Here is a 22313-nt window from a genome sequence, read left to right on the forward strand (position 1 = left end):
GGAGTCCTGTAAGGTACAAGCTTCCGACTCCTTGCCCACCCCAGCTTAGGCAAGCTTGCGTCGGCACCACCATAAGGACAGAACAACACTTCAATCCTTCAGACCTCTCGTGACTGAGAGGCTAACAACCACCTTCTGACCTCCGGCCACCAGCACCATGTCAGCTTGAAAACCTCTCTATGCTACATAGAGGCCTAACCACTTCCTGCAACCACAAGGAAACACCTGCCCCAAAACTAATGAACTTCAGAATGTCCCAACACCTGCTGCCTCAACACCTGCTGCAGAGACCTGGACTTGGCTACTGTCCACATCACCAGCCGTGGAACGACCACCGCTCCAGAAGACACGAGCAACCAGAGGCCACCATGGCCTTCCAGCCTTCTATGACAAGTGTGTGTCCGATCTCTCTGCACTTCCAACTTCGCTCGTGGTTGTCCTTGAGGGGGGACAACAACGATCGAGAGGGGGGATCTGTAGGGTATGGACCAATCAGACACATACTATTTATTCATTATATACAAAGGTTTATGAAACTCCTCACACAGCCCAAATGAACAAACACAAGTGAAAGAAACAGTGTCATATTACAGGGCATGATAAGGAGATTTTACGACCTCCGAGGAATGTGACCACATACTCAAGAGAGAGACTATGAAACAGAAACCCTCTTTAAAACAGACTTTGCTGCGTTAATCATAGACTAACTGATCTATAAATGAACATGCATAAAACTGTGAAAGAAACAGTGTAAATGGTTTACTGTCTCGTGTACTATTAGGTATATATTATGGTATGTATCCTGGTATACAACCAACTAACGATCAATGTAACCTCACCTGTATAATGCCTCCTACCTAAATAATCCTCATTTAATGACTCACACTTTGATGTACATCACCTTCTTCTAGAATGCAGTGTGGATGTGTTATAGCTATTTTAGCATTAATGAAGGTATAATCATATTATGGGACAAAGATCCGTAAATCAACTAAGAGCCACTTTCCCTCTCAGACATGTCCCCTTTCTGATTGGTCGAGTTCAACCCTTAGGGGAGGATCTTCTCCAGGCCTTATTAGAGACATTCCACATGTGACCTCCCTCTCTTAGTTCTTTCATCCAGCCGGAACACTGTTCTGGTGTTACTGGGGAACCCCCTTCCCCCTCCACGAGGGCCCCAGGGCCCAGCAGGCCTCGATTCCAACCAGATATGGGCTCAGGCAGGAGAGAGATGACTCTCTTACAAAGAACCAAGGACAATCTCAAGAGTTTAGGAACAAAGACTCCAACCAACAACGACTCCAATCACCCATCCTTCCGACTTCCTCACTTCTCCTGGGTGCTCGGCGTGGCCTCAACAGAGTCCCAGGCCTTCACCAAACCAGTCATGCGTTCCTGGAGAAAGAGAACGCTCAACCAACTTCTACTTTACACTGCCGGAACCATCAACGACTTCAATTTTCAACAACTTCAAGAATTGTTCCCATTACAAATGCAAGTATTCAATTCAATGAAATGTGAAAATGAAATTCTGATGGTTCTTCTCATAGACCCTCTTCCGGTTTCCAATTTCATCCTATCACTAACCTATTTATGTATTCATGTGTGTATGTTGTTTAGTTTATTTATATTCATATAAATATCTATATTTAGTTAATAAAACTTGTACATAATATGTATTTGGTTCTGTTTTGTTTGCAATACAAGTCACTTTACGATCACGGTTTTTGCTACTGGCTCAAAGTACTGTACAGGCGAAGAAATAATTATTCTTCGGTGGCCATGGAAGATACCCTTTATTAGAATAAATTAATAATCAAAAGAGTTCGTTGGAAGAACTGATTAATTGATTGTAATATTAATTCAGCCACATCAAGTTAATCCAATTAACTGACCCAAATATTTATAATTAATAATAACAAGATATTATTGATTATTAATATTTCCAAAAAGCTGAGTTCCTTACATTTGGAAAATCCACTGTTTCTTTACATCTGCAGATGTTCATATAAAAGTTTACTGTTCACATGAGTTTAAGGCCCGATTTCACAGACAGGGTTTAGATTAAGCCAGGAATAGGCTTTAGTTAAATTAGGGCATTTAAGAATCTTTTCTACAGGTGCCTTAGAAAAAAAAAAACCCCATTACTTGTGTACATCTTGAGACAAAACATTGGCACTGACATATTTTAGGATACGTCAGTGCAAGTTTCTTTCAGTTAAAATTGCTCAAACATGCGTTTTAGATTAAAGCCTTGTCTGTGAAACCAGGCATTCATTTGTTTAAAGGTTAGACCAAAACGTGGACCGTAGTTGAAAAATGCTGCATGTAAACGTGGTCAATAAGTAGATGTAATGATTTATTTGTCTTTTTTGGGTTGTTTCAGAAGCTCCTGCTGTAAAAGTATTTCCAGATGTCCTAAGAGAGTCCAGATCAGTGAAGATAATCTGTGAGACACCAGCAGATGTTACAGTGGATCAATGTTATTTCTACATAAACAGAGATGAGAACAATACAAAAGCCAGTTGGAAGTGTGAGCTCGAGCTCACTGGTGCTGAAGTGCTCAGATGGGCAGATGTAAAATCACCTCCATCAGTCGACATTTACTGCTTCTATGAGTGTAACAAAAATAAAATATCATCTCATTCTCCTGCTACCACAGTGACAGTTCAAGGTGAGCTATTTCACTTCTGTTCTTCTGGGTTAGAAACCGTTATTTCAATGTGTTTAGTAACTATGGACTATTTCACTTCAAACAGATTCACTTGAGAAACCCGCCATCAGTGTTAGCAATGTTATAGGACACTTCTAGACAGATACTATTTAAAGACCCTTTCAATCGGCTGTATAATGCAATACGGAAAGGATAAGAAAGAGGTCAGACGTACAGACCCGTCGCCAGACCTCAGTCTTAAGGGGGGCATATGAAATGTATGGGGGGGGCACAATTATTATTAGCCTACAGTGTGTATATTTATAATAATCAACTCTAGTCGCGCAGCACGTAATCATCACGTTAAACATATAACCAATAATTACACAGAAGCAATGTTATGAATATCCATAAAACACTTGACTAAACAACATATTAGATGTAACACTAGAAGCATCTCTCAAACATTGCATTTTAAAGCAGTCAACAGAGGGATATGCATTGCCATGACACACACACACACACACATACATACATAGCCTACACACGCACGCAAATTCACTCTCACAGATACTTTAAGTGGAGGCAGTGCTGTCCTCTCTCCAGTCCCAGTACAGCGGGAGGAAGCGTTTCTCCGAGAAGAACCTCCTCGTCAAAGTATCATTCCACTCGGAAGGAACTGAAGCGAGTAAGCCGGCGAAAACTCGTTTTGAAACAGCTTTCAAAAATGCGGGGTAACAGTTGAGCGGCTTAGTTGTAGGCCTATGTCACGTACGTAGCCTAACGTTCTTTTGTAAGGCCGTGATAGGCTGTTGCAGTGTAGATTCCCATCAATCAAACTAAGTCACACCATTGTTTCTTTATATTTTTAATATTTTAATGATAAAGAATGCAACATTAATGCATTACAAATTTAGCAACTATGATAATATTAAAATTTAATTAAAATTAAATTATCTGTGCTTCAAGTTGAGGGGGGCACAAGCATTTTTTGGGGCAGGCCCGGCCCCCTATGGCCCGCCCGGTCTGCAGACGTATTTCAATTAAAATATCTTTCAGAAACATGCTTATTGATTCTGAATTGATTAATTGTGATTTATAAATAATGGCAATAAAATGAACAGGATGAAGATAAAGAGCAATTACTCAGTGAGTGATTGACAGTTTACATGGTGTCAACCTATCTTTGAAGCATTGATATTACCATACAGATGTTTGTATTTTGTTGAATCAATGCCACAGACATCAAAGACATCATCAAATCAATTGCTGCTAATACATTTGTTTATGGAGTTGTATTCCCCCCAAAATTACACATTACAAAAGTACTAACAGGATTAAAGTTAACAGTGTTTTTGCAACATTAGGAAGTCACCTGCTTCTTCATTGTATTTGAAGGACCTGTGTCTTTAACAAACAAACTTTGCTTTAAAGCTTGCCCTAGAAGTGGACCTCTCCGTTAATGCTGTTGAACATAAATTGTGAAATTTGTTGTACAGAATAGTAAATGTTCAGCAAGTAATCATGAGCAAGGAATAATGTTTTTCCGTTCCAAATACATTTAAGGTGGAGTAATAATAATGCTGTTTTTGATTTACAAACTCAATTACTCACAGGTTTTGATGGCTGTTGTAGTAATATGTGCAGTGGCATCTGTTGTTGAAACTGCATAGACAAATTACCAGTGTTATATAATATAACACTGGTAATTTGTCTATGCAGTAGATGATGCCTTGCTCATGATTACTTGTTGAACATTTACTATTCTGTACAACAAATTTCACAATTTATGTTCAACAGCATTAACGGAGAGGTCCACTTCTGAAACCACAACATACAGTAGAACTGGTAAGTACTAACAACATCATTTCTGGTTAGATCCAATTTCAGAAGCGATTGATATATATATATATACACATACATACATTAGTTTATCTCTATTCCAAGACAAACCTGCCAACAAACACAACAAAAGAAACCATGTGTAAGTTCATCCACTTTTCCCCCATGATAAAAGTGACTGTGTAGAATATGTTGGATTCAAATGTCAGGTTTAAAAATATGTCTGGGATTCATTTAAAGTTTATTCATACATCTGTAACTCAAAGAGGAAGTCCTTGAAGGTAAGTGGGAAGTACAGAATGAATTCAACAAACACGAGGCTCATGATTGTGCTGCTTTTTTAAACATGGTTACCAATTGCTAATGTGTTATGTGTATATTTTTTCAAACATTCTATTTTAATACTATAATACACTGTTGTTGTTTTTTTCTCTGCAGTTTTTACATCAACTTCTACTCTGCCTGGTAACCAGGGCCGGATTAAAGGGTTAGTTCGCCCATTTAAGACATGAAGTTGTATGCAATCCTTACCAGCACTATAGTGTATACACACTGACCCACTCTGTTGTCACCCCCCTGGTCCGAGTTCTGACCGCTGGAAGTTTTTGAATGAAGTAATCCCGGCTACTTTCCGGGGCCACAAAACTGTGCGTTTTTACGTGAAAAAAAGATTTGCGTTTCAAAGCTTGATTAATTTAACACAAAAAAAAACAGTTTAGACATGGGATCATAAAGTTAGTAAATAGAGCTTACCCGTGGTACTGGTACAGCAAAACTCTTTAAAATCATGTTTTTTCCTTTTCCTCCTTGGTTGGAGATGTAATCGTCTTCGCTGAAGTGAGCACTACACACATGAAAATCCTTTATTCGAGATAATTTAGCTCCCGCTGAGTAGCCGATGGCAACCAGCCAAAGCTGTCTCATATTCATATTTGATGCAGGAAAACGATGAAATTTGAACTTTGATCCCGGCACATCCTTGTTGTCACAGCCTGGGAATTTACAAGTTCGCACCATTGTTAATTTAATATTTTTTACCTTGTTGTCGATCGATTGTGTAAACACTATGGAAGAGCTGATCGTCACGTGCGCACTGTTGACATTGACAGCAGCGCGGATTGATAGAAACGGAAGGAAAATAGTGCCGCATTAAAACTGAGGTATGAATTTTGCCCGGCGTGTTTTTTTGTGTTAAATTAATCAAGCTTTGAAACGCAAATCTTTTTTTCACGTAAAAACGCACAGTTTTGTGGCCCCGGAAAGTAGCCGGGATTACTTCATTCAAAAACTTCCAGCGGTCAGAACTCGGACCAGGGGGGTGACAACAGAGTGGGTCAGTGTGTATACACTATAGTGCTGGTAATGATTGCATACAACTTCATGTCTTAAATGGGCGAACTAACCCTTTAAGAGTTCAGAGGCCCCTGGGCACAATGTCTTGTAGGCCCCCCCTTAGGCAGGCCAAGTTTATATTTTGTCCAAGGACATTTTAATATGGCATTTACAGTTTAACTGACTTAAAAGGAACCTTGTTGTACTATGCTGGAGTAAAGTTCATTAATGGTGGTTCTTTCCCAATTTTGTAAAACTATATGTTGGGTGGACCTCTGTGGCTCTAGGGGGGTTCGGGGGCATGCTCCCCCGCAAGAAATTTTTGTACATTTTAAGGTTAAACACAAGTCTTGTGCTGTTTTATAAAGGCACAAAGCCATATCATGGTTTCGATTTTTGTTCGTTGGCAAAATATAACGCTAGAGACCTTTATGTTAGGTAAGGTTATACATTTTACATCTCATATGTGTTGGGAAAAGGGAGAAGAGAGAGTTCGGCAAAAGGCGGATTCGAACTCGGGTCGAGCGCTTTCTAGCACTTCACGCGCCCGCGTGCGCCACTGTAGTTATTCCGTGAAGGGCGTCTTTTTGCTAAAAAGGCAGGCACTTAGTGCAAATATACGCTCCGTTATCTAAAATATTTGTTTTCTTCCCCTCGCTTGCGCCACAATTGCGCATGGCGAACTTGCAATGAATACATTTTATCAGACCGGCCCTCGCGGCCTCGAAACACTACCGGCCCACCGGGGAAACTCCCGACTCTCCCGATTGCCACTCCGCCCCTGGTGCCCAGGGCCCCTTAGACGTTGTGTTAAACATCTGTAATGGTTAATCCGGCCCTGCTGGTAACAGCAATATATCAGAACATGGTACATATTTAGATGCCAAATTACCAATCAAATGGCAAAAGATTTTGAACTCAGAAACATATGAGTAAAGTTTAGTGTATACCTGACAATAAAAATACTCTTTCATAGTATTTATTGTAAATCATATAGTTCATTATTTTACCATTTCACTTTCAGCTGCCATTTCCACTACTAAAACCCCAGCATCCACCAGAACTGGTAACTTTCATCAATATCAGTAGAATGCCATTTAAGAACAATTCTTTTTACAGTGACTTCATATGCATATCCGAGTGCATGTTCGCATATCATTTGAGTTCTTTCTGTTGCAGAGGTTTCTAGTGTTCACACTTCAACAGCTGATCCTAAAGATCCACACGCAACACAATATACAGGTTTTATTATAAAAACTTTTCCATATTTGAAATGATTTGACCATTGCATTCTCTTTCTGATCTATGCAGAACATTTACTTATTTCCATGCACACAACAAATGTAAAATAAATCTACATGTATCACTTCAGTTGTCAGGTGGAGTGATGTATCTAACTCACCTATATTAATCATCATAATGCACATAAACATGTATAAAAGTGTTGGTTTTGTTTTGATACAGACACATGGTTTATAGTGCTGGTTTCCACTGGTGTTGGTGTCATTTTGACTGGATTCATCTGTCTGTGTTCTTTTGCAAGTAAGTAAAGTTTATAATTGTACACTCCATATTCAATAGAAATTATCATGTGAGATCATTTTTCAGGTGAATTTTGATCAAAATGCTGTACAGGAGTATAAACTGAACATAATACAGTAGCTCATTGTTTTCTAGGTAAAAAACGAAGAAAACAGTAAGTTTTATTTGTATCATATTGTAAAGCGACCTTGAGTTTGCAGAAAGTCGCTATATAAAATAAACATTATTATTATCATTATTATATATGCATGCATGCATGCATGAAAAGATGCCATAAAAGATTAATATTTGATTCTTATAGCAATAAAATAAGATTAATGAGATCAGATGAGCCCAGTCAAGGAATTGGTACGGTGAGTATTTTGCAATAATTGTTTTTAAGTCACAAAGTAATAAATATTTGTAATACCATATTGAGTAGGAATTGCTGAAATGGACATGACCGTAATTATTCTTTATGCTTTTTAGAGTTGTTCTGGCCCTGCAGAGACATATTCTCTGATCACATCTGTACCAGCCACATCTCAGCCCGTCTCTGTAGGTGAGAGAACATCATTCTCAGTAAATGATCTCAGACAACGTGAAGCTTAGTAACAGATGTCACCAAGAAAGAAAAATAAATCTGCTAAGTTAAACACCATATAATCACCACAGCTTCTCGGAAACAGGTACCAGTTCCTCTTTCAATTCAGCAGATCAGCATTATTAGCCACATCTTCTCTTATAGGAACAGCTCACGCCAAAATGAAAATAATTTGCTCACTGTCTTGCTGTTCAAAACTTGTTCTATAGTGGAACACAAAATAAGCTATTTTTCTGAATCTTTGAGGCCGTCTAACTCGATCCAATGGCGGTATTCGAATTAGCGGTGAAGGTCTTTGCGTGTTACTGTCTTTTCTCGCGGCAAAGTATTTTTGGTTAAATGCAATACATTTTATCTTATGTATTTTCTCGTTATTTCATCTGACTCCATAAATGAAAAGGCTTTAATGATATCTGTGCATCATTAAATGTGAGCGAATATTTTACTATTCTTTTAAACTCTTGAATGCAAATAATGTCAAAGTCAATTAGAATAATCAAATGTCACAATTTAATATGTCAGGTAAATGTATCATTATAATTTCATAATCAATTCAAGGATAATCAATGCAAAACATCAAATGCTCTAGAACAAAGAGGAAAAAGTTTACCCGACAAGAAATACGTGAGGCTCAGAGTCTCGCAACTCTCAGCCTCACGGGCCGATCTCAGATATAGAAAAGGCCCTGAGCTCTCGCTGCGTTTCATTATATATCTAGACCGGGGGTGGTGATGGCGCAGTGGATAAGACACATGCCTTTGGTGTGAGAGACCCGGGTTCGAATCCACTGTGAGACACCAATGTGACACTTAACCCCTAGTTGCTCCAGAGGCGTGCGACCTCTGACATATATAGCAATTGTAAGTCGCTTTGGATAAAAGCGTCAGCTAAATGTAAAAATGTAAATGTAGACCTCTTTTCAAATCTAAACATCATTCACAGTGGAAATTTACCTGTAAGTCACCATTTGCTAGCAGTGGAAAATTAGCATTCAGTCAAATGGTCGAAGGTGTTAACTCAAAGACACACCCTCCAGTATTGGAGGGTGTCTGGTACGACTGGTACAAATGTCTCATTCCCAAAGAAGTAAACCTTCCCAAAGAAGTAAACCCAAAAGGTAATAAAGTTGTTAGGAAGTTTAGAAATATCTTCCACACCCGTATTGGAGGGTGTGGAAGATATTTCTAAACTTCCTAACAACTTTATTACCTTTTGGGTTTACTTCTTTGGGAATGAGACATTTGTACCAGTCGTACCGAGACATTTCAAATAATACCAAATATGTATAAAACTAGATGATAATCATTCACATTAAACCATTTAGATTCTTGTGTGAATTTGGGAGACCTCTGCCAGGATGAAGAATGGGGGAGAGAAATGTAGATTAGGATGAGGGAGGTGAGACCTTCGTCTCAATAGTGCATGAGGGGGAGTTCAAATGTTAATTTCCTTTGTTTTCTCAGAGAGTGGCCCTCTCTTAAAGTCCTTCAAGTTTTTCCAGTCTTACACTATCCAATGAAAGCAATGATGAGGGGCCGTAAAGCTTCTAAAATTACACGTTTCATTTTTTATACAAAGCCATTTGACATTTGTCCTCTTATTTTGGATGGTTTTCTACTGACTCTGTTTGACCCTTTTCATCATGCTGTTATTCTTCCAAAGGTTTCGAACACCCAGAGTCCCATCTGGACAGCACACCAGATCCCACAGCGACTTGCTCTTTCATTATGTCTGAAAATTCAATTTACCAGCCCTCAGGTAAGATAAAACATTAAAGTGGTCATATCATGACGAATCAAATCATTCTTGTTCTTTTCTATAAAAAAACACTGTGGTTTCACAACTCAAATCTTCCTCACTTGTCCAAAACAGCATTTTTGATGCTCACATACAGGCTAAGTATTGAGAAACTTGGCCCACTCAATCACGATGAGCTCTGTGGGATTACAAATTTAAGAATCTGTTTAAGATCTGCTGATCTTATGTCCTCACATAACATAACATGAAAAACTAAGGTAGAGTACATTGTATTTAGCATTTAAGATTATGATGATGATATCAGCTGTTAAACTAAGTTCCCACCAAGAGACTCTCACCCTTTGTCTTTAATGGCTCTTGGAGCCCATGTCCCAGTCTTTGAATTGTTATGATGATTGGATTAGGATTGGTAACACTCTAGGACGGGTTCCTAATCCTGGATACTTAATTTGCATGCTTTGTTTAAGGTCGTCACCCAGGTGCTTTGTCTCCATATCTAAAGCACTAAAATCTATATAAACTACAATGTAGTGGGCCAAGTTTCTCCAAGTTTCTCCAAACTACAATGAGTGGGCCAAGTTTCTCAATACTTAGCCTGTATGTACACTGCCTTAGTTAGACTTGATGACTGTAGCTACTGACAGCTCGTGTTCTCCATAAAGAATCCCGCTGAAGATACAACCAAGTCTCCTGGTCTTCACTTCTGAGTTTCCTACAGCTCATATTGAGGAAGTGGGACAAATATTAAATTCATTACAACAGTGTTGCACAGAATGAGTCAGAGAAGAGATGATTCTGCTGGGCAAAGTGTCAAAGCTTAAAATACAATCAAGTTTTATTACAGAGAGCTTGTTCTTGACGGTCAAAACATGTTATTTAAAGTTAAATGACACTTCTACTTTACAGAAGTCTTGGTCAATAAACAACAGAAACAGGGCAATACAGAGGAAAATGAGGTAATATGTGAACAGACACCACAAACCCACATAAACAAATGAGAAGTCCATCATGAACAGATTACAAACATTTATCTTGTCTGTCTTGTCAATCTTTCTGTTGTCTTCCTTAAGAACGTTTACCACCTGTACTGCACGATCCCTGACAAACCAGTTCATTCAAACGCAGGAGATCAAGTCTTGGTGAAGATGCACTGATGAGCCTCAAGTCTAATTTCATTATGTACATTCATTATAAATAAAATATCTTTACTAGCTGACAAATAGATTTTTATTTCCATCATTTATTGTTTGGTGTGGAATGCATTGTGATCTCTGTGAACAAGTAGAAGACTTTCTCTGGCAAGACTCTCTAGACCAATACTGCCTTGTAAGAAGTGCTTGAGATTCACTGCAGAGCCAATGGAGGTCCAGCTTAGCCTCTCTGGATGTAATGGATAATTGAAGGATCAGGCACACTATAGAGCTGGTAAGTCCCGCCCCTTCCGCTAACCCCGCTGGACCTCTAGGTTGAAAAATCGTCAATGCAAGTGAATGAGAGAAAATAATTATTTTCTAATCCCGTTTGAATTTTGCAATGAATGTGAACATATGTTGTCTGTGAATTTTTTAGATAAGTTTTCGTGTAAAGAGTGCTACAATTTACCGGGTAGAATTTTCATACGGTTAGACTTTGTGTGAGAGCACTTTGTGGACTACAACTCTTCGCTGCTTTCGACGCGTTTGATATACGTCACCACCACTAGCACACGGATCCCGCTAAACATGCCTGTGTCTTTGGTGCACTTCACCGCCTTCTTTCAGGGAGACAAACACACAGGCATCTCGATCTAATTCCTTAGATTATCGCACCGTGATTTGTGGAGGGAAAATGTGTTATGCGGTGACGTCACATATGCGACGTGTAGTCTTTCTCGTTATGTCTATTCCACAACTGCTAGCCAAAGAATCATACAATATACTGTCAAACTCGTTACTTGAGAAATTATATAAAAAATTCACAGACAACATATGTTCACATTCATGGCACAATTCAAACGGGATCAGAAAATAATTATTTTCTCTCATTCACTTGCATTGACGCTTTTTCAACCTAGAGGTCCACTTGGAGTTTTACGGATGGGCGGGACTTACCAGCTCTATAACCCTACCCATAACCCTATCCTCTATGATTAGGGTAAGCTCCACCCATTAGATCCACAGAGGTGAAGCTGGACTAGCTCAACCTCTACCCATATTATGTCCAGAGATGGGGAGCTGGATGTCATTTGCAGTGAATGGCACTTGTCATATTCACATGCTTTAGAGTAGACAGTCACAGAAACAGTGCGTGGTGTATAATAGCTCCTCCAACATTCATGTAGTGTTTCTCACAGTAAAAAACGTTGGGTTATTTGTTTAAGCCAACCGATGGGTTAAACATATTGTGTCAATGTGTTGGGTTATTTTCTCAAAATATTGGGTCATTTATAAAATCGTTGGGTAATTTTTAGAATTAACCCGACTGTTGGGTTAAATAACCTACGGTTTCCACAGCGACGGTTCAAATTTTAACGGTCCAGTGAAGGATAGTCAACACAGAAGCTGCTGCTGCATCCTGATTATGAAAGGTAAGTCATATAATTTTTATATAACATTAACTATGTGTACTGAAACGTTGAATATAGCTGCTAATTAGTATAAAACTGAATTTTATATTTTTTAAAAACGAAGTTGCCTTTAGTCCGTTTTAATGATTTCCGGGAAGTGAGATCGATTGGGAAACTAATCCTAGTTATCCCCGCTAGCTCGCTAGCAGTAATAAAGTAATTAATTAAAACATTATACTAGTGAAACCGTTTAGAGATGTACTACCAGTAAGTTACCTACTAACGTTACAATAAAATAAGTAATGTTAGGCCTAGTCTGAAATCACTATAGCATTACGCCTGTTTTACGGTAACGTTATTCGTTATAGCAAATGTATTAAAGGGACTTTAGTGATGGTCTGTCACAGGCTGAAGCAGTGCTCCAGACTACTTTTTTTTTTTTTGTACCGGTGACTCTACTGTCACTAAATGCGGAACGAAAGAGCTCTACTAATTTGAACCGTAGTGCACGGACCATTTATCAGCTCGGCCCAGCGACGCGAGCTCAGACATCGGTCGGTCAGACGACACCACAACAGCGGTGTGAGATGCAGTGAGAACCGTTTGAATTCGATGAAATCTCCGAGATGAAAGAAAGATGAAAAAGTGCAGATATTCTCAACAACATTGAAGCGTAAAACATTAGAAACACTGTGCAACAAATAAACGATTAGTTCATGATTAGTTAAAGAAAGTTTATGTTTTCCAAAACACAGTTTACCTTGATTTACTGTAGTAACACAAACAGCAACTATGGTATTTTGGCAGAAATGTGGTATATTCATAATGAATGTTGTTATATAAATAGTCATGTATGTGCATGCAACTGTATTAATACAGGAGTGATTGAAGCATCCAATTATAGTACTTTTTTCATAATACGTTTTTGCCTTTTATTTAAATGTTGTACTAAGTGTAATATACTTTTGTTTTAGACAAATGGGTTAATTTGTGAAGTAGACTACAACAGTTGATCTTCTGCCTTTTAATTGAAACCTTTCAAGGTGAGTAAGCTATTGAAATAAGTGATATATAAAAGGGTTTTTACAAACTTATTTTTAAGGACTAGTTTACTTTTCTGAAAATATTTCTTCACACAGGAAGGAGTAAATGAAAGTTTTACACTGCTGGATGACAATGGTTCTCAACTCTGGTCCTGGAAAGTGTACAACAGTACACATTTTGGATGTCTTCCTTATCTGGCACCAGTCTTGGAGTCCCTATACTAACAAGCTGGTAAGTTGAATAATGATTAGAGAGACCAAATGTGCAGTGCTGGGACTACTACAGATCCAGTTAATTGCTTATGTTTGTTTTTTCAGCTGTCTTCCCTCATTTTAATACAGTATGTTTTCATTTCAGTAGAGTCTAAGCTGTCTGATGACTGACAATGATTGAGTGGCAAAAGAAAGCAAGAAGTCCTCACAGCCAAGTCGAGGAGTTCATGAGACAAACACCAACTCAATAAACTGCAGTGCGTGGAATTGGTCCTCTGGAACAAAAACTATCGAAGAAACCATTAGAGAACATCCCAGACTTCACAGTTTTCTTGGAATGGTGAGTTTAATGATGTTCAGAATAGAGAGTATGCGCGTGACGTCACTGTCGAGTGACTACGGTTACGCCCACTGAGTGGCATAATGACTGCTGCAAAAAACACACAAAACACACAACTAGATTTGACAAGAAATCTGCGGTATATTTTTACAGACTGCCGAAAGCTACTGTACAGTAGTAGTGGGAAGTTTGGAAAATTTTACTGACTCGGATCTTTGAATCTCCTTTTTTCAAGTCATTTCGTTCATGTCAATTGCCAAATTCACCAAACACATTCACCAAAAAATTATGGCCAAATTATGAGAAACGGAAACGATTAATTAATTTAATTAATTAATTTCAGGCTATGCAGTCTGTTAGTTTACCTCACCTCCTGATCTAAGCCGTTCATTCATCCCGTGACATCCTCATAAAGTGAGCTATGCAGTCGGTACCGGATACAGAATTGATTTGTTCACGTTTCGAGTCTATCGACTTCGGGTTCGAGTCATTCCTTTCTACACGTAACAGCCCCATAGACTGAAGCTTAAGCAGCCGGTACCGGATACAGAATTAATTAGTTCATCTCGTTGTCGTCAACTAAGTCGTTCAGTTTTATGTCACGTAACTGTGTGTTTTTATTGGATTATAAGTATAATATATATCTTTAGCAAAGTGATTTTCCCCATCATAGATAAAGTTTAAAGCATTACCAACTTTCGTACCACATTCATATGGAAAAGAACCATCATAACAGAAAATCTTAAATTGAAAGAAATTAAAAAGCTATAATTTGAGACCAAAAACGCAGCATGTTACTGTTAAAAAACTATAAGAAAGTTATAAGAAATTATTATAAGAAAGTTTGGGAATTATTAACTTCTTTATGTGTCCAGCGCTGTCACATCACATCACGTGACAAAAGAACGAAAGACTCAGACCCGAAGACTCGAGAGGTGAACTAATCATTTCTCTTTCCGGTACTGACAGCATAGCCTCTATGGGGCTGACGGGAAGAACGAAAGATTTGGACCGAAGACTCAAGAGATCTACTAATCATTTCTGTTTCCAGTACAGAACTTATAGGATGTTGTGCATGCGCGGTCAACACAAAATGAACGAATCATTTTATGAACCGACGCGAGTGCTTTGTGCAAAAAATCATAATTGTTGTGTTCACGCTCAAGCTCTTGTCGTCTGCTCTCGCATTTAACACAACACGCATGCGTCGAGGTGCTCTCGTGAACATGCGTTTGAGTTTAATATTTTGCAAATAAAGTGGTCAATTATAATTTAGGGATAGAATACACCCATCACACTTCATAAAATTGAGGTTGAACCACTGGAGTCACATGGATCACTTTAATGACGTCTTTGCTTCCTTTCTGGGGCTTAAAAGTGATAGTTGCGTAGCTGTCAATGAAGGGACAAAAACCTCTCAGACTCATCAAAAATATCTTTATTTATGTTCCAAAGATGAACGAAAGTCTTACAGGTTTGGAATGATATGAGGGCAAGTAATTAATGACAGAATTTACATTTTTGGGTGAACTAACCCTTTAACAGCAGGTGTAATGACTAATTAGAGTGACCATAATTTAATTCAATACAGCACTGCTGTGATGTAACTTTTTCATAATTTAACACTGTTGATGTTGTCACAGTGCATGCCCAACTGAACTTTATTTATTCTTTTAAGGTTGGAAGTGGAACTGACATGGTGCCTATCTGAACAGTGAGACAAGCCCGGATCCACGTGACTTGATGCTTGGGGACAAAGAGAACTCGCAAGTTTTTATCATATTCAGTGTGAAAGCAGTTGAACAGAAGACTTTATTTCAAGCAATGGATCTGTTTAAAAAAATGTTTAACATCTATGAAAAACTATTTCAAGACCTCTGCACCCATTTGGGAATTTTTGTAGCATGCAAACTTTAATATATCTGGAAGAGTTCCTTCAACACATTGCTGCCTCATTAAGAACTTTGATCATCATCATCATTAGGTCCAGTAGTCAACATATGTATTTGTAGTTTTATTACTTAAGGCATGTTTACAATAACGCATCAATGCATTCAGTGTACAGTTGAAGACATTTTAATAAAGTTGTGATTAGGATTTAATGTTCTTTGTGTATTCTGTCCATATTTGTATAGGTTTTGAATTTAATGTGTAATTTTAAATTTAGTGTTCATTTTGAATTTTTGTGTGCTGTGTGTATTTTATGTATTTGTACTCAATGTACATGTTTGTGTAGGTTTTGCATGTGTACTGTTCGTACATATTTGCATAGGTTTTGAATTTATTATAATAATATATGTATATAATATATGTGTGTTGTACACTTGTGTATTTTGAATTTATGTACACTATGTATATTTACATTAAATGCTAGACTCCCAATATATAGTTTGTAATTTAAAAATATATTTGTTGAAACATATGTATTGTTTTATACAAATAAAACAAATACTGTATTTGAAAACAGTGCATTTTATTTATTAAAATAAGGTCCTAAATAAAAATAAATATTTAACTCAACTGTTGGTTTAATTTAACCCAACTGGTATTTAACCCAATGCATTGGGTTAAAATAACCCACAGTTGGGAAGGTGCTATACCACCCCATAGTTGGGTTATTCGTTGGGTTATTTTTAACCCAACATTTTTAAGTGATGCTAATTTTTTTAGATAGGAATTTTGGGTTTTCATGAGCTGTATGCCAAAATCATCAGTATTAAAACAATAAAAGACCTGAAATATTTCAGTTGGTGTGCAATGAATCTAAAATATATGAAAGTTTAATTTTTATCATTACATTATGGAAAATAATTAACTTTATCACAATATGCTAATTTTTTGAGAAGGACCTGTATATATTTTAATATATATATATATATTTTTTTTTATTATTATTTTTTTTTTTTCACACTATGGAAGTGAATGAGGCCCATCAACTGTTTGGTTACCGACATTCTTCAAAATATCTTCTTTCTTTTGTATTAGGTACATCCATGCTGTGAGATGTTTCAAAAAGTGGTGGGGACAATATTGACCCTGCATGGCAAAAAGTGGTGGGGACATGTCCCAAACGTCCCACCTACAGTATGCCTGAGGCCCAGAACTGACCTAAGTTACAGTGAATACAGCTGAACATGTGTTCTCCTGATGTACGTTCATCTTCATAGAACTGACCACATTATATGGTTTCTTGTGGTCTTGTTACTTCCTAATCAAACTATTGTGTGAGTCTCGTCTCTTGTCTCAAACTCGCTGTAATGGAGTTGTTCATCTTCATTGCTTTTCAGCTTCTTATGGAGATTCAGTCTTACAGTAAGTGATCTTTGTTACTTAATTTGAATTTAATACTGTATGTCCACATTTGTAGTGAAAAAACATTTGTCTAAAATGCAGAATTTCAGCCTGTGTGATATGTTTGTGTTTTAGTAGAACACAGCAGACACATGAACCTACAACCTTAAAGCAGTTTTACTTTAGCAATGTCATTAAAATTCATGAACATGATTGTAATAACCTGATTATTCCATTAATTAGAATTATGTGTCACGTAAACACCTTATTTGGTGTACAATAGAATACACTTACATCTGCACATGTTCATATGAAAGTAGGCTAACTCTTGGTGCTGCTGTAGGCTATATATGCTGATAAAGGCTATCAGAACAATGGAAATGCATTTTTGAAGTGCATGAGAAAGAGACTCTCTTTCTTTTTTTTGCCAAACATAAGAAATGGATTTAAAGACCCCCTTTGATGAAAATCAAGTTTTTAATGTTGTTCATGTCTATGTGGTGTTTTTAATATACTCAAAGCCAAACAATGTGCAAATTCATCAGTCAACAGCATTGCTGAGTATTTTCTCCTAAAAACTGCAGTGTATCAAAGAGACAGTGTCAAAAAGAGATAGGTCTAACTGCAGAGCCGCAGAACCATACGTCATAGCAGTGTAAGGACGACAGCACGAGCCTAACAGTCTGAAGCCGGAAGTGGGCGCGGCAAGACATTGCGCTACTTTAGTGTTTTGGAACGTTTTAAAGTTTAAAACAACCTTATTATAAAGACTTTTTTAAAAATGATTTAATTGAAAAAAAAAATATGCATAAATATAAAAAAAAAAAAATATATAAAAAAAAAAATATATATATATCAAATGGTATAAAAGATAAGAATTATGTTCTGTCCTATTAACAAAAGACAATATAGCCTACTAGTACTATTAACAAATGTTAATCGTTTTTTAAAAGTTAAAATTATACTTTATCCATTTGTTTTGTGGAGTCAAATGACTAACTGTAAATTGAACAAAGCTTAAAACAAAAATAATACAATGAAAACAAAGCTTGAGCGTTTGAACATTTGATTTAATTGAAAATAATTTTTAATAGCTACTCAACCAACAAATTTTTTCATAGACCATACCCAACAATTATATGATGAAATGTGAAATATGACGGGGAAAAAGGAAGCACTCAGTTCCTGTGCTTCAGAGTGTAACTCCAACCCTACCCAAACGTATCCCTGTTGTGTGTTTAAATGTTTAATTGGATGACTTCATATATATAAAATATTATTATAACAAAATACAAATACACAAATATATATAATTGTTTGTGTTTTGTGAGCTTAAGTTTCAGTGTGCATTGTTTGTTTAACCTTTAGACATTAATGAAGATAAATTAATTTTTTATGGCTAATTCATGCAGAAAACCATCTAATTCCACAGGGACTACTATGTGTACCTTGAAATGCAATGTAAGTAACTTTGGATAAAAGCGTCTGCCAAATGCATAAAGTAATATCTATTGCCACTGTATATTAAAAAATAACTCCAGATGTTCATACCTCCATGAACAACAGCCTTTTTAAAGTGGATTTTAATGTGATTATTCAATTTGTCCCGTCTTGTCAGTTTAAAAATACTGCTATCACAAAAAGGGCAGTGAGTATTTCTGCAGCATGTTGCTTCTATAGGTGAAATAAAATACAATTAATGCAATTCTCATGGTCAGAAAATTTAACAAATGCTGTAAAATACAACGCCAACAATAAATCAAATCACAATTCATGAATATGTAACCTAACAAAGTGATACAATCCAACTGTAAAATAACAATACATGATCAAGTGCCTTCGTCACAATTCTCACTTAGTCACATTTATTATAGCACTTTTTACAATACAGATTGTTTCAAAGCAGCTTTACAGGGATAATAGGAAAATAGTGCAACAAAGTTTGTCTCTGCAGACCTAGAACAAAATAGTGTCATAATACAGCTTAAGTAGCCTAAGTTCAGTGTTGATTCATTTATGTTGTAAAAAAGTTATTAATTCAGTTAATTAATCTATATAGCCATTCTGGAGAAAACAGTGATGTCATCGTCCAGCTCAGTTCAGTTCTCATATAATGGTGTCAATGACAGATTTAAGTTAGTTAGTTAAGTTTTATTTGGGTCAACTTCAAATGCAAAGGGAAAAAAGAAAAACAATTTACAAACAAACATGTAAAAAAGATCAATAGTATTGTTGAATATTAACTTACAAAATACTTAGAGCCGTTTTGTATAAGCGTATAACGTTAAGTAGGCTATGTTGCATCCATCAAAGATAGAACAACTTTTTGCTTCGCCATAGTTAAACATGAACTCCGCCCACTTCCGGCATCAGACTCTTAGGCTGGAGCTGTCGTCCTCACACTAATGTGATGTATGGCTCTGCAGTTCTGCAATTGGTTATTATTCGAGACAAAAACGCAGTTAGAAACCACCCGTTTCCTGCAGTCACAAATGTAATAAATCCTGTCAACGTGCAGTGCGGGGCGTTACCTATCTTTTCTATCATGCAGTTGACATTTTAACACAATGAGCACAAAATCCCCCAAAAAACCACAAAAATCCCAAAAAACCCGTGTCACCGTCCCACAGGTGGGACGTTTTCCATTATAGATTTAGAACAATAACGTCTTAGTAAAAACCTAAAGTAATTTTGACAAACTATATATCATTTGAAAGCTTACAATCTCTAGTTTTCCTATTAGGTGTCTGTTTTCTAAAATAATTTACAGAGGAGCAGTAATTTATCAATTTCCAACAAGAATATTTCATATTCATTTGGAGTGTTTAGGCCTTTATTTTGAAATAGCAATAAACATGAAAAATTATGAAAGATTGTTAGAAACCTCAGTTTGTTTTCATGCCAAGATTTCAAAAGATAACACCAATTCAATTTTATGAGAAAAAAAGTGTTTTAAATATAAAGAAAACTATTATGGATTCTCGATTTGTGATGCGGCTGCGAGCTATAACGCACATAAGTGCTAATTTTATGCATTTATTAGAGGTTGAATTCAAATCAAATACTGCCAAACCACCCACACTACTTCTGAATAGGATGTCTACTTCATAAATCGTATGAAAATTATGGAAATACCTGGTTCAGATCACTCAAAACGTATATGAAAATGGAGGTGCCCTTATATGGTTAGTAAGGAAGCTTGGCTGTCCATCTAGTGAAAAAGTTTGGTACTGCGCCCAAATTAAATCTTACTGAAAGTTCATTTTTTGAGATGTCAACCTAAAATTTGGAACACAACTTGTTCAGATTTTTGGCTTACATTTTCTTGCAGTTTTAGAGTAAAATACATTTTGTAATATATATATTTTATATAAAATATAAATAATTATATTTTTACATTGCACATGTTCATAAACTTAAACTTATATAACATTTTTCTGTTTCACTTTCATAATTTCTACAAGGCAAGGCAAATGTCTTCTTTAAAACAAGACCAACCATAGGTCTATATTCCAAAGCATTCTTGAATTACAACCATTTAAGTTTGGATAGGCATTTTTATGTCTATGCGAAAGCGGGTGGGGGGGAGGGGGGGGGGCACAGTTAAAGGGGAAGGGACAGGAAAAACAGTGTACATACAGCAATGTGGGTGAATTATATTATATGATGCATATATGATGAAATATATGTCTTTCTCCATTGATGTTCTGAGTTGTTCAAAGCATTTCTGCGGATACTGATTTTCAGAAGGCAGCTCACTGACTCTGAGATGGCAAACGGGAACATGGTTTGTGTAACATTAGCAACACATTAAGAGCTGTTAAATAACGTAGTCAAGCCAAAGGCTAATCATCCCTAATGAAAAACATATACTAAAGTTGATTTGAAATACATTTATTTTATGCTAAGTATAAAAATACATTCACATATTTATGTAGGCTTATTAATATAATAGGTAATACCCTGCAATTCAACTCTTGGTCTGCTAAATTGGTACAACTAATTCTGTATACTTGATGCACTTTAGTTATCCTGAAATAGTACTGAGGTTCACATGAAGATATACTTATATTTGATTATGAACAGTGATTTGACAGTGATCTTGATGAAATGTACTTTAGGTACACTTTAAATATCTTGCATTTAAAAACTGATATTATACAGAGATCATACTAACCTTACTAATGATGATATTAAAACACATTTTAGGCTTAATATTAAGAAATGGGGATTGTGCAACAAAAAAAAAACCACTCCAAATAAAGTTTAGTTATAATATTTATATCAGTAAGTCTCAAGCGATATGTCGGTAAACATGTTAATGGATTTTTTAGTAGTCCATCAAAGAAAACTTTAGGATGACCATGGCACTCTTTAAAATGAAAAAGCCTTTATTATCAGATGGCTACATACTAAAAAATCTAAAAACTCTCCAACACGGCTCATGCCTTCCTCAGGGAGAGCAACTCCACAATCTCAGCCACAGGTGCACTTTCATTCATGAAGACATCTAATTAGTTAACATTGTCATGTGATCAACATCTCTTTCAGTATTAAACATTCACCAATACATTTTCAATCTCAGAAACACCACCTCATAAATCAACAGAAAAAAAAAGCACCACAAGAAAGGAGTAAAATCCAAGTCTTTATTCAATCCTGGATTTATAGGGGACAAATTAGTTCATAGTTATTTACCACCTACTCGTGGAAGCTCCTGGTTAGCGGTTAAACCAAAGGGTGGCTTTAAATGACATTACTGTAATCATTGTGTTAATGTTGTACAAGATAAAACGTTTCTAGATGTACAGACAAACAAGATCTGTATTAAACATTTATTAATTGTCAAACTACTCATGTAATTTATAGACTGGAATATCCTCAATGTAAAGTATTTTATATTGGAAGAACAAACAAACTGTTATTAGATCGATTGGCTGAACATTAATATGCCATCAGGAGGGACATGAAGAATATATGGCAAGACATTTTAAATTAATGCATAACAGTATATCCCTTCTATCCTGAGAAGGTATTGATCATGTGAACAGTACTATTAGGAAAGGCAATAGAGAACTTAAACTGAATCAGAAGGAGACATTTTGGATTTATAAATTAAAGGCCAAAATAAATCCAGGATTGAACGAAGACTTGGATTTTACTCCTTTCTT

At 36.5% G+C, this 22313-nt stretch overlaps 2 protein-coding genes and 1 long non-coding RNA gene across 3 annotated transcripts in view; all 3 read left to right on the forward strand.

Annotated features, from left to right (window-relative positions):
- The window catches only part of LOC143711405 (uncharacterized), a 111104-nt gene that overhangs the window by 46440 nt on the left and 42351 nt on the right, over positions 1-22313 (forward strand). The gene's annotated exons all lie outside the window — the stretch shown is intronic.
- Positions 6779-10930, forward strand: LOC143711849 (uncharacterized). The gene is made up of 9 exons (XM_077203919.1): positions 6779-6893; positions 7007-7069; positions 7292-7369; positions 7505-7523; positions 7671-7722; positions 7838-7910; positions 9615-9710; positions 10617-10666; positions 10781-10930. Exons 5-9 carry the CDS (start codon positions 7687-7689, stop codon positions 10862-10864), a joined length of 339 nt encoding a protein of 112 aa, XP_077060034.1. The 5' UTR covers positions 6779-6893; positions 7007-7069; positions 7292-7369; positions 7505-7523; positions 7671-7686; the 3' UTR covers positions 10865-10930.
- LOC143712129 (uncharacterized) lies at positions 13657-16315 on the forward strand. The gene is made up of 2 exons (XR_013195006.1): positions 13657-13851; positions 15530-16315. It is a non-coding gene; the product is annotated as an uncharacterized LOC143712129 (long non-coding RNA).

Source organism: Siphateles boraxobius, unplaced genomic scaffold (genome assembly GCF_051911475.1).
Source record: "Siphateles boraxobius isolate OS27281-9 unplaced genomic scaffold, OSU_SipBor_1 5, whole genome shotgun sequence".
Lineage (NCBI taxonomy): Eukaryota > Metazoa > Chordata > Actinopteri > Cypriniformes > Leuciscidae > Siphateles > Siphateles boraxobius.

Coding starts and splice junctions, on each gene's coding strand:
- LOC143711849 (XM_077203919.1), top strand. CDS start 7,687: ATGAGATCAGATGAGCCCAGTCAAGGAATTGGTACG. Junction 7,723..7,837: donor CCAGTCAAGGAATTGGTACG/GTGAGTATTTTG, acceptor TATGCTTTTTAG/AGTTGTTCTGGCCCTGCAGA. Junction 7,911..9,614: donor ATCTCAGCCCGTCTCTGTAG/GTGAGAGAACAT, acceptor ATTCTTCCAAAG/GTTTCGAACACCCAGAGTCC.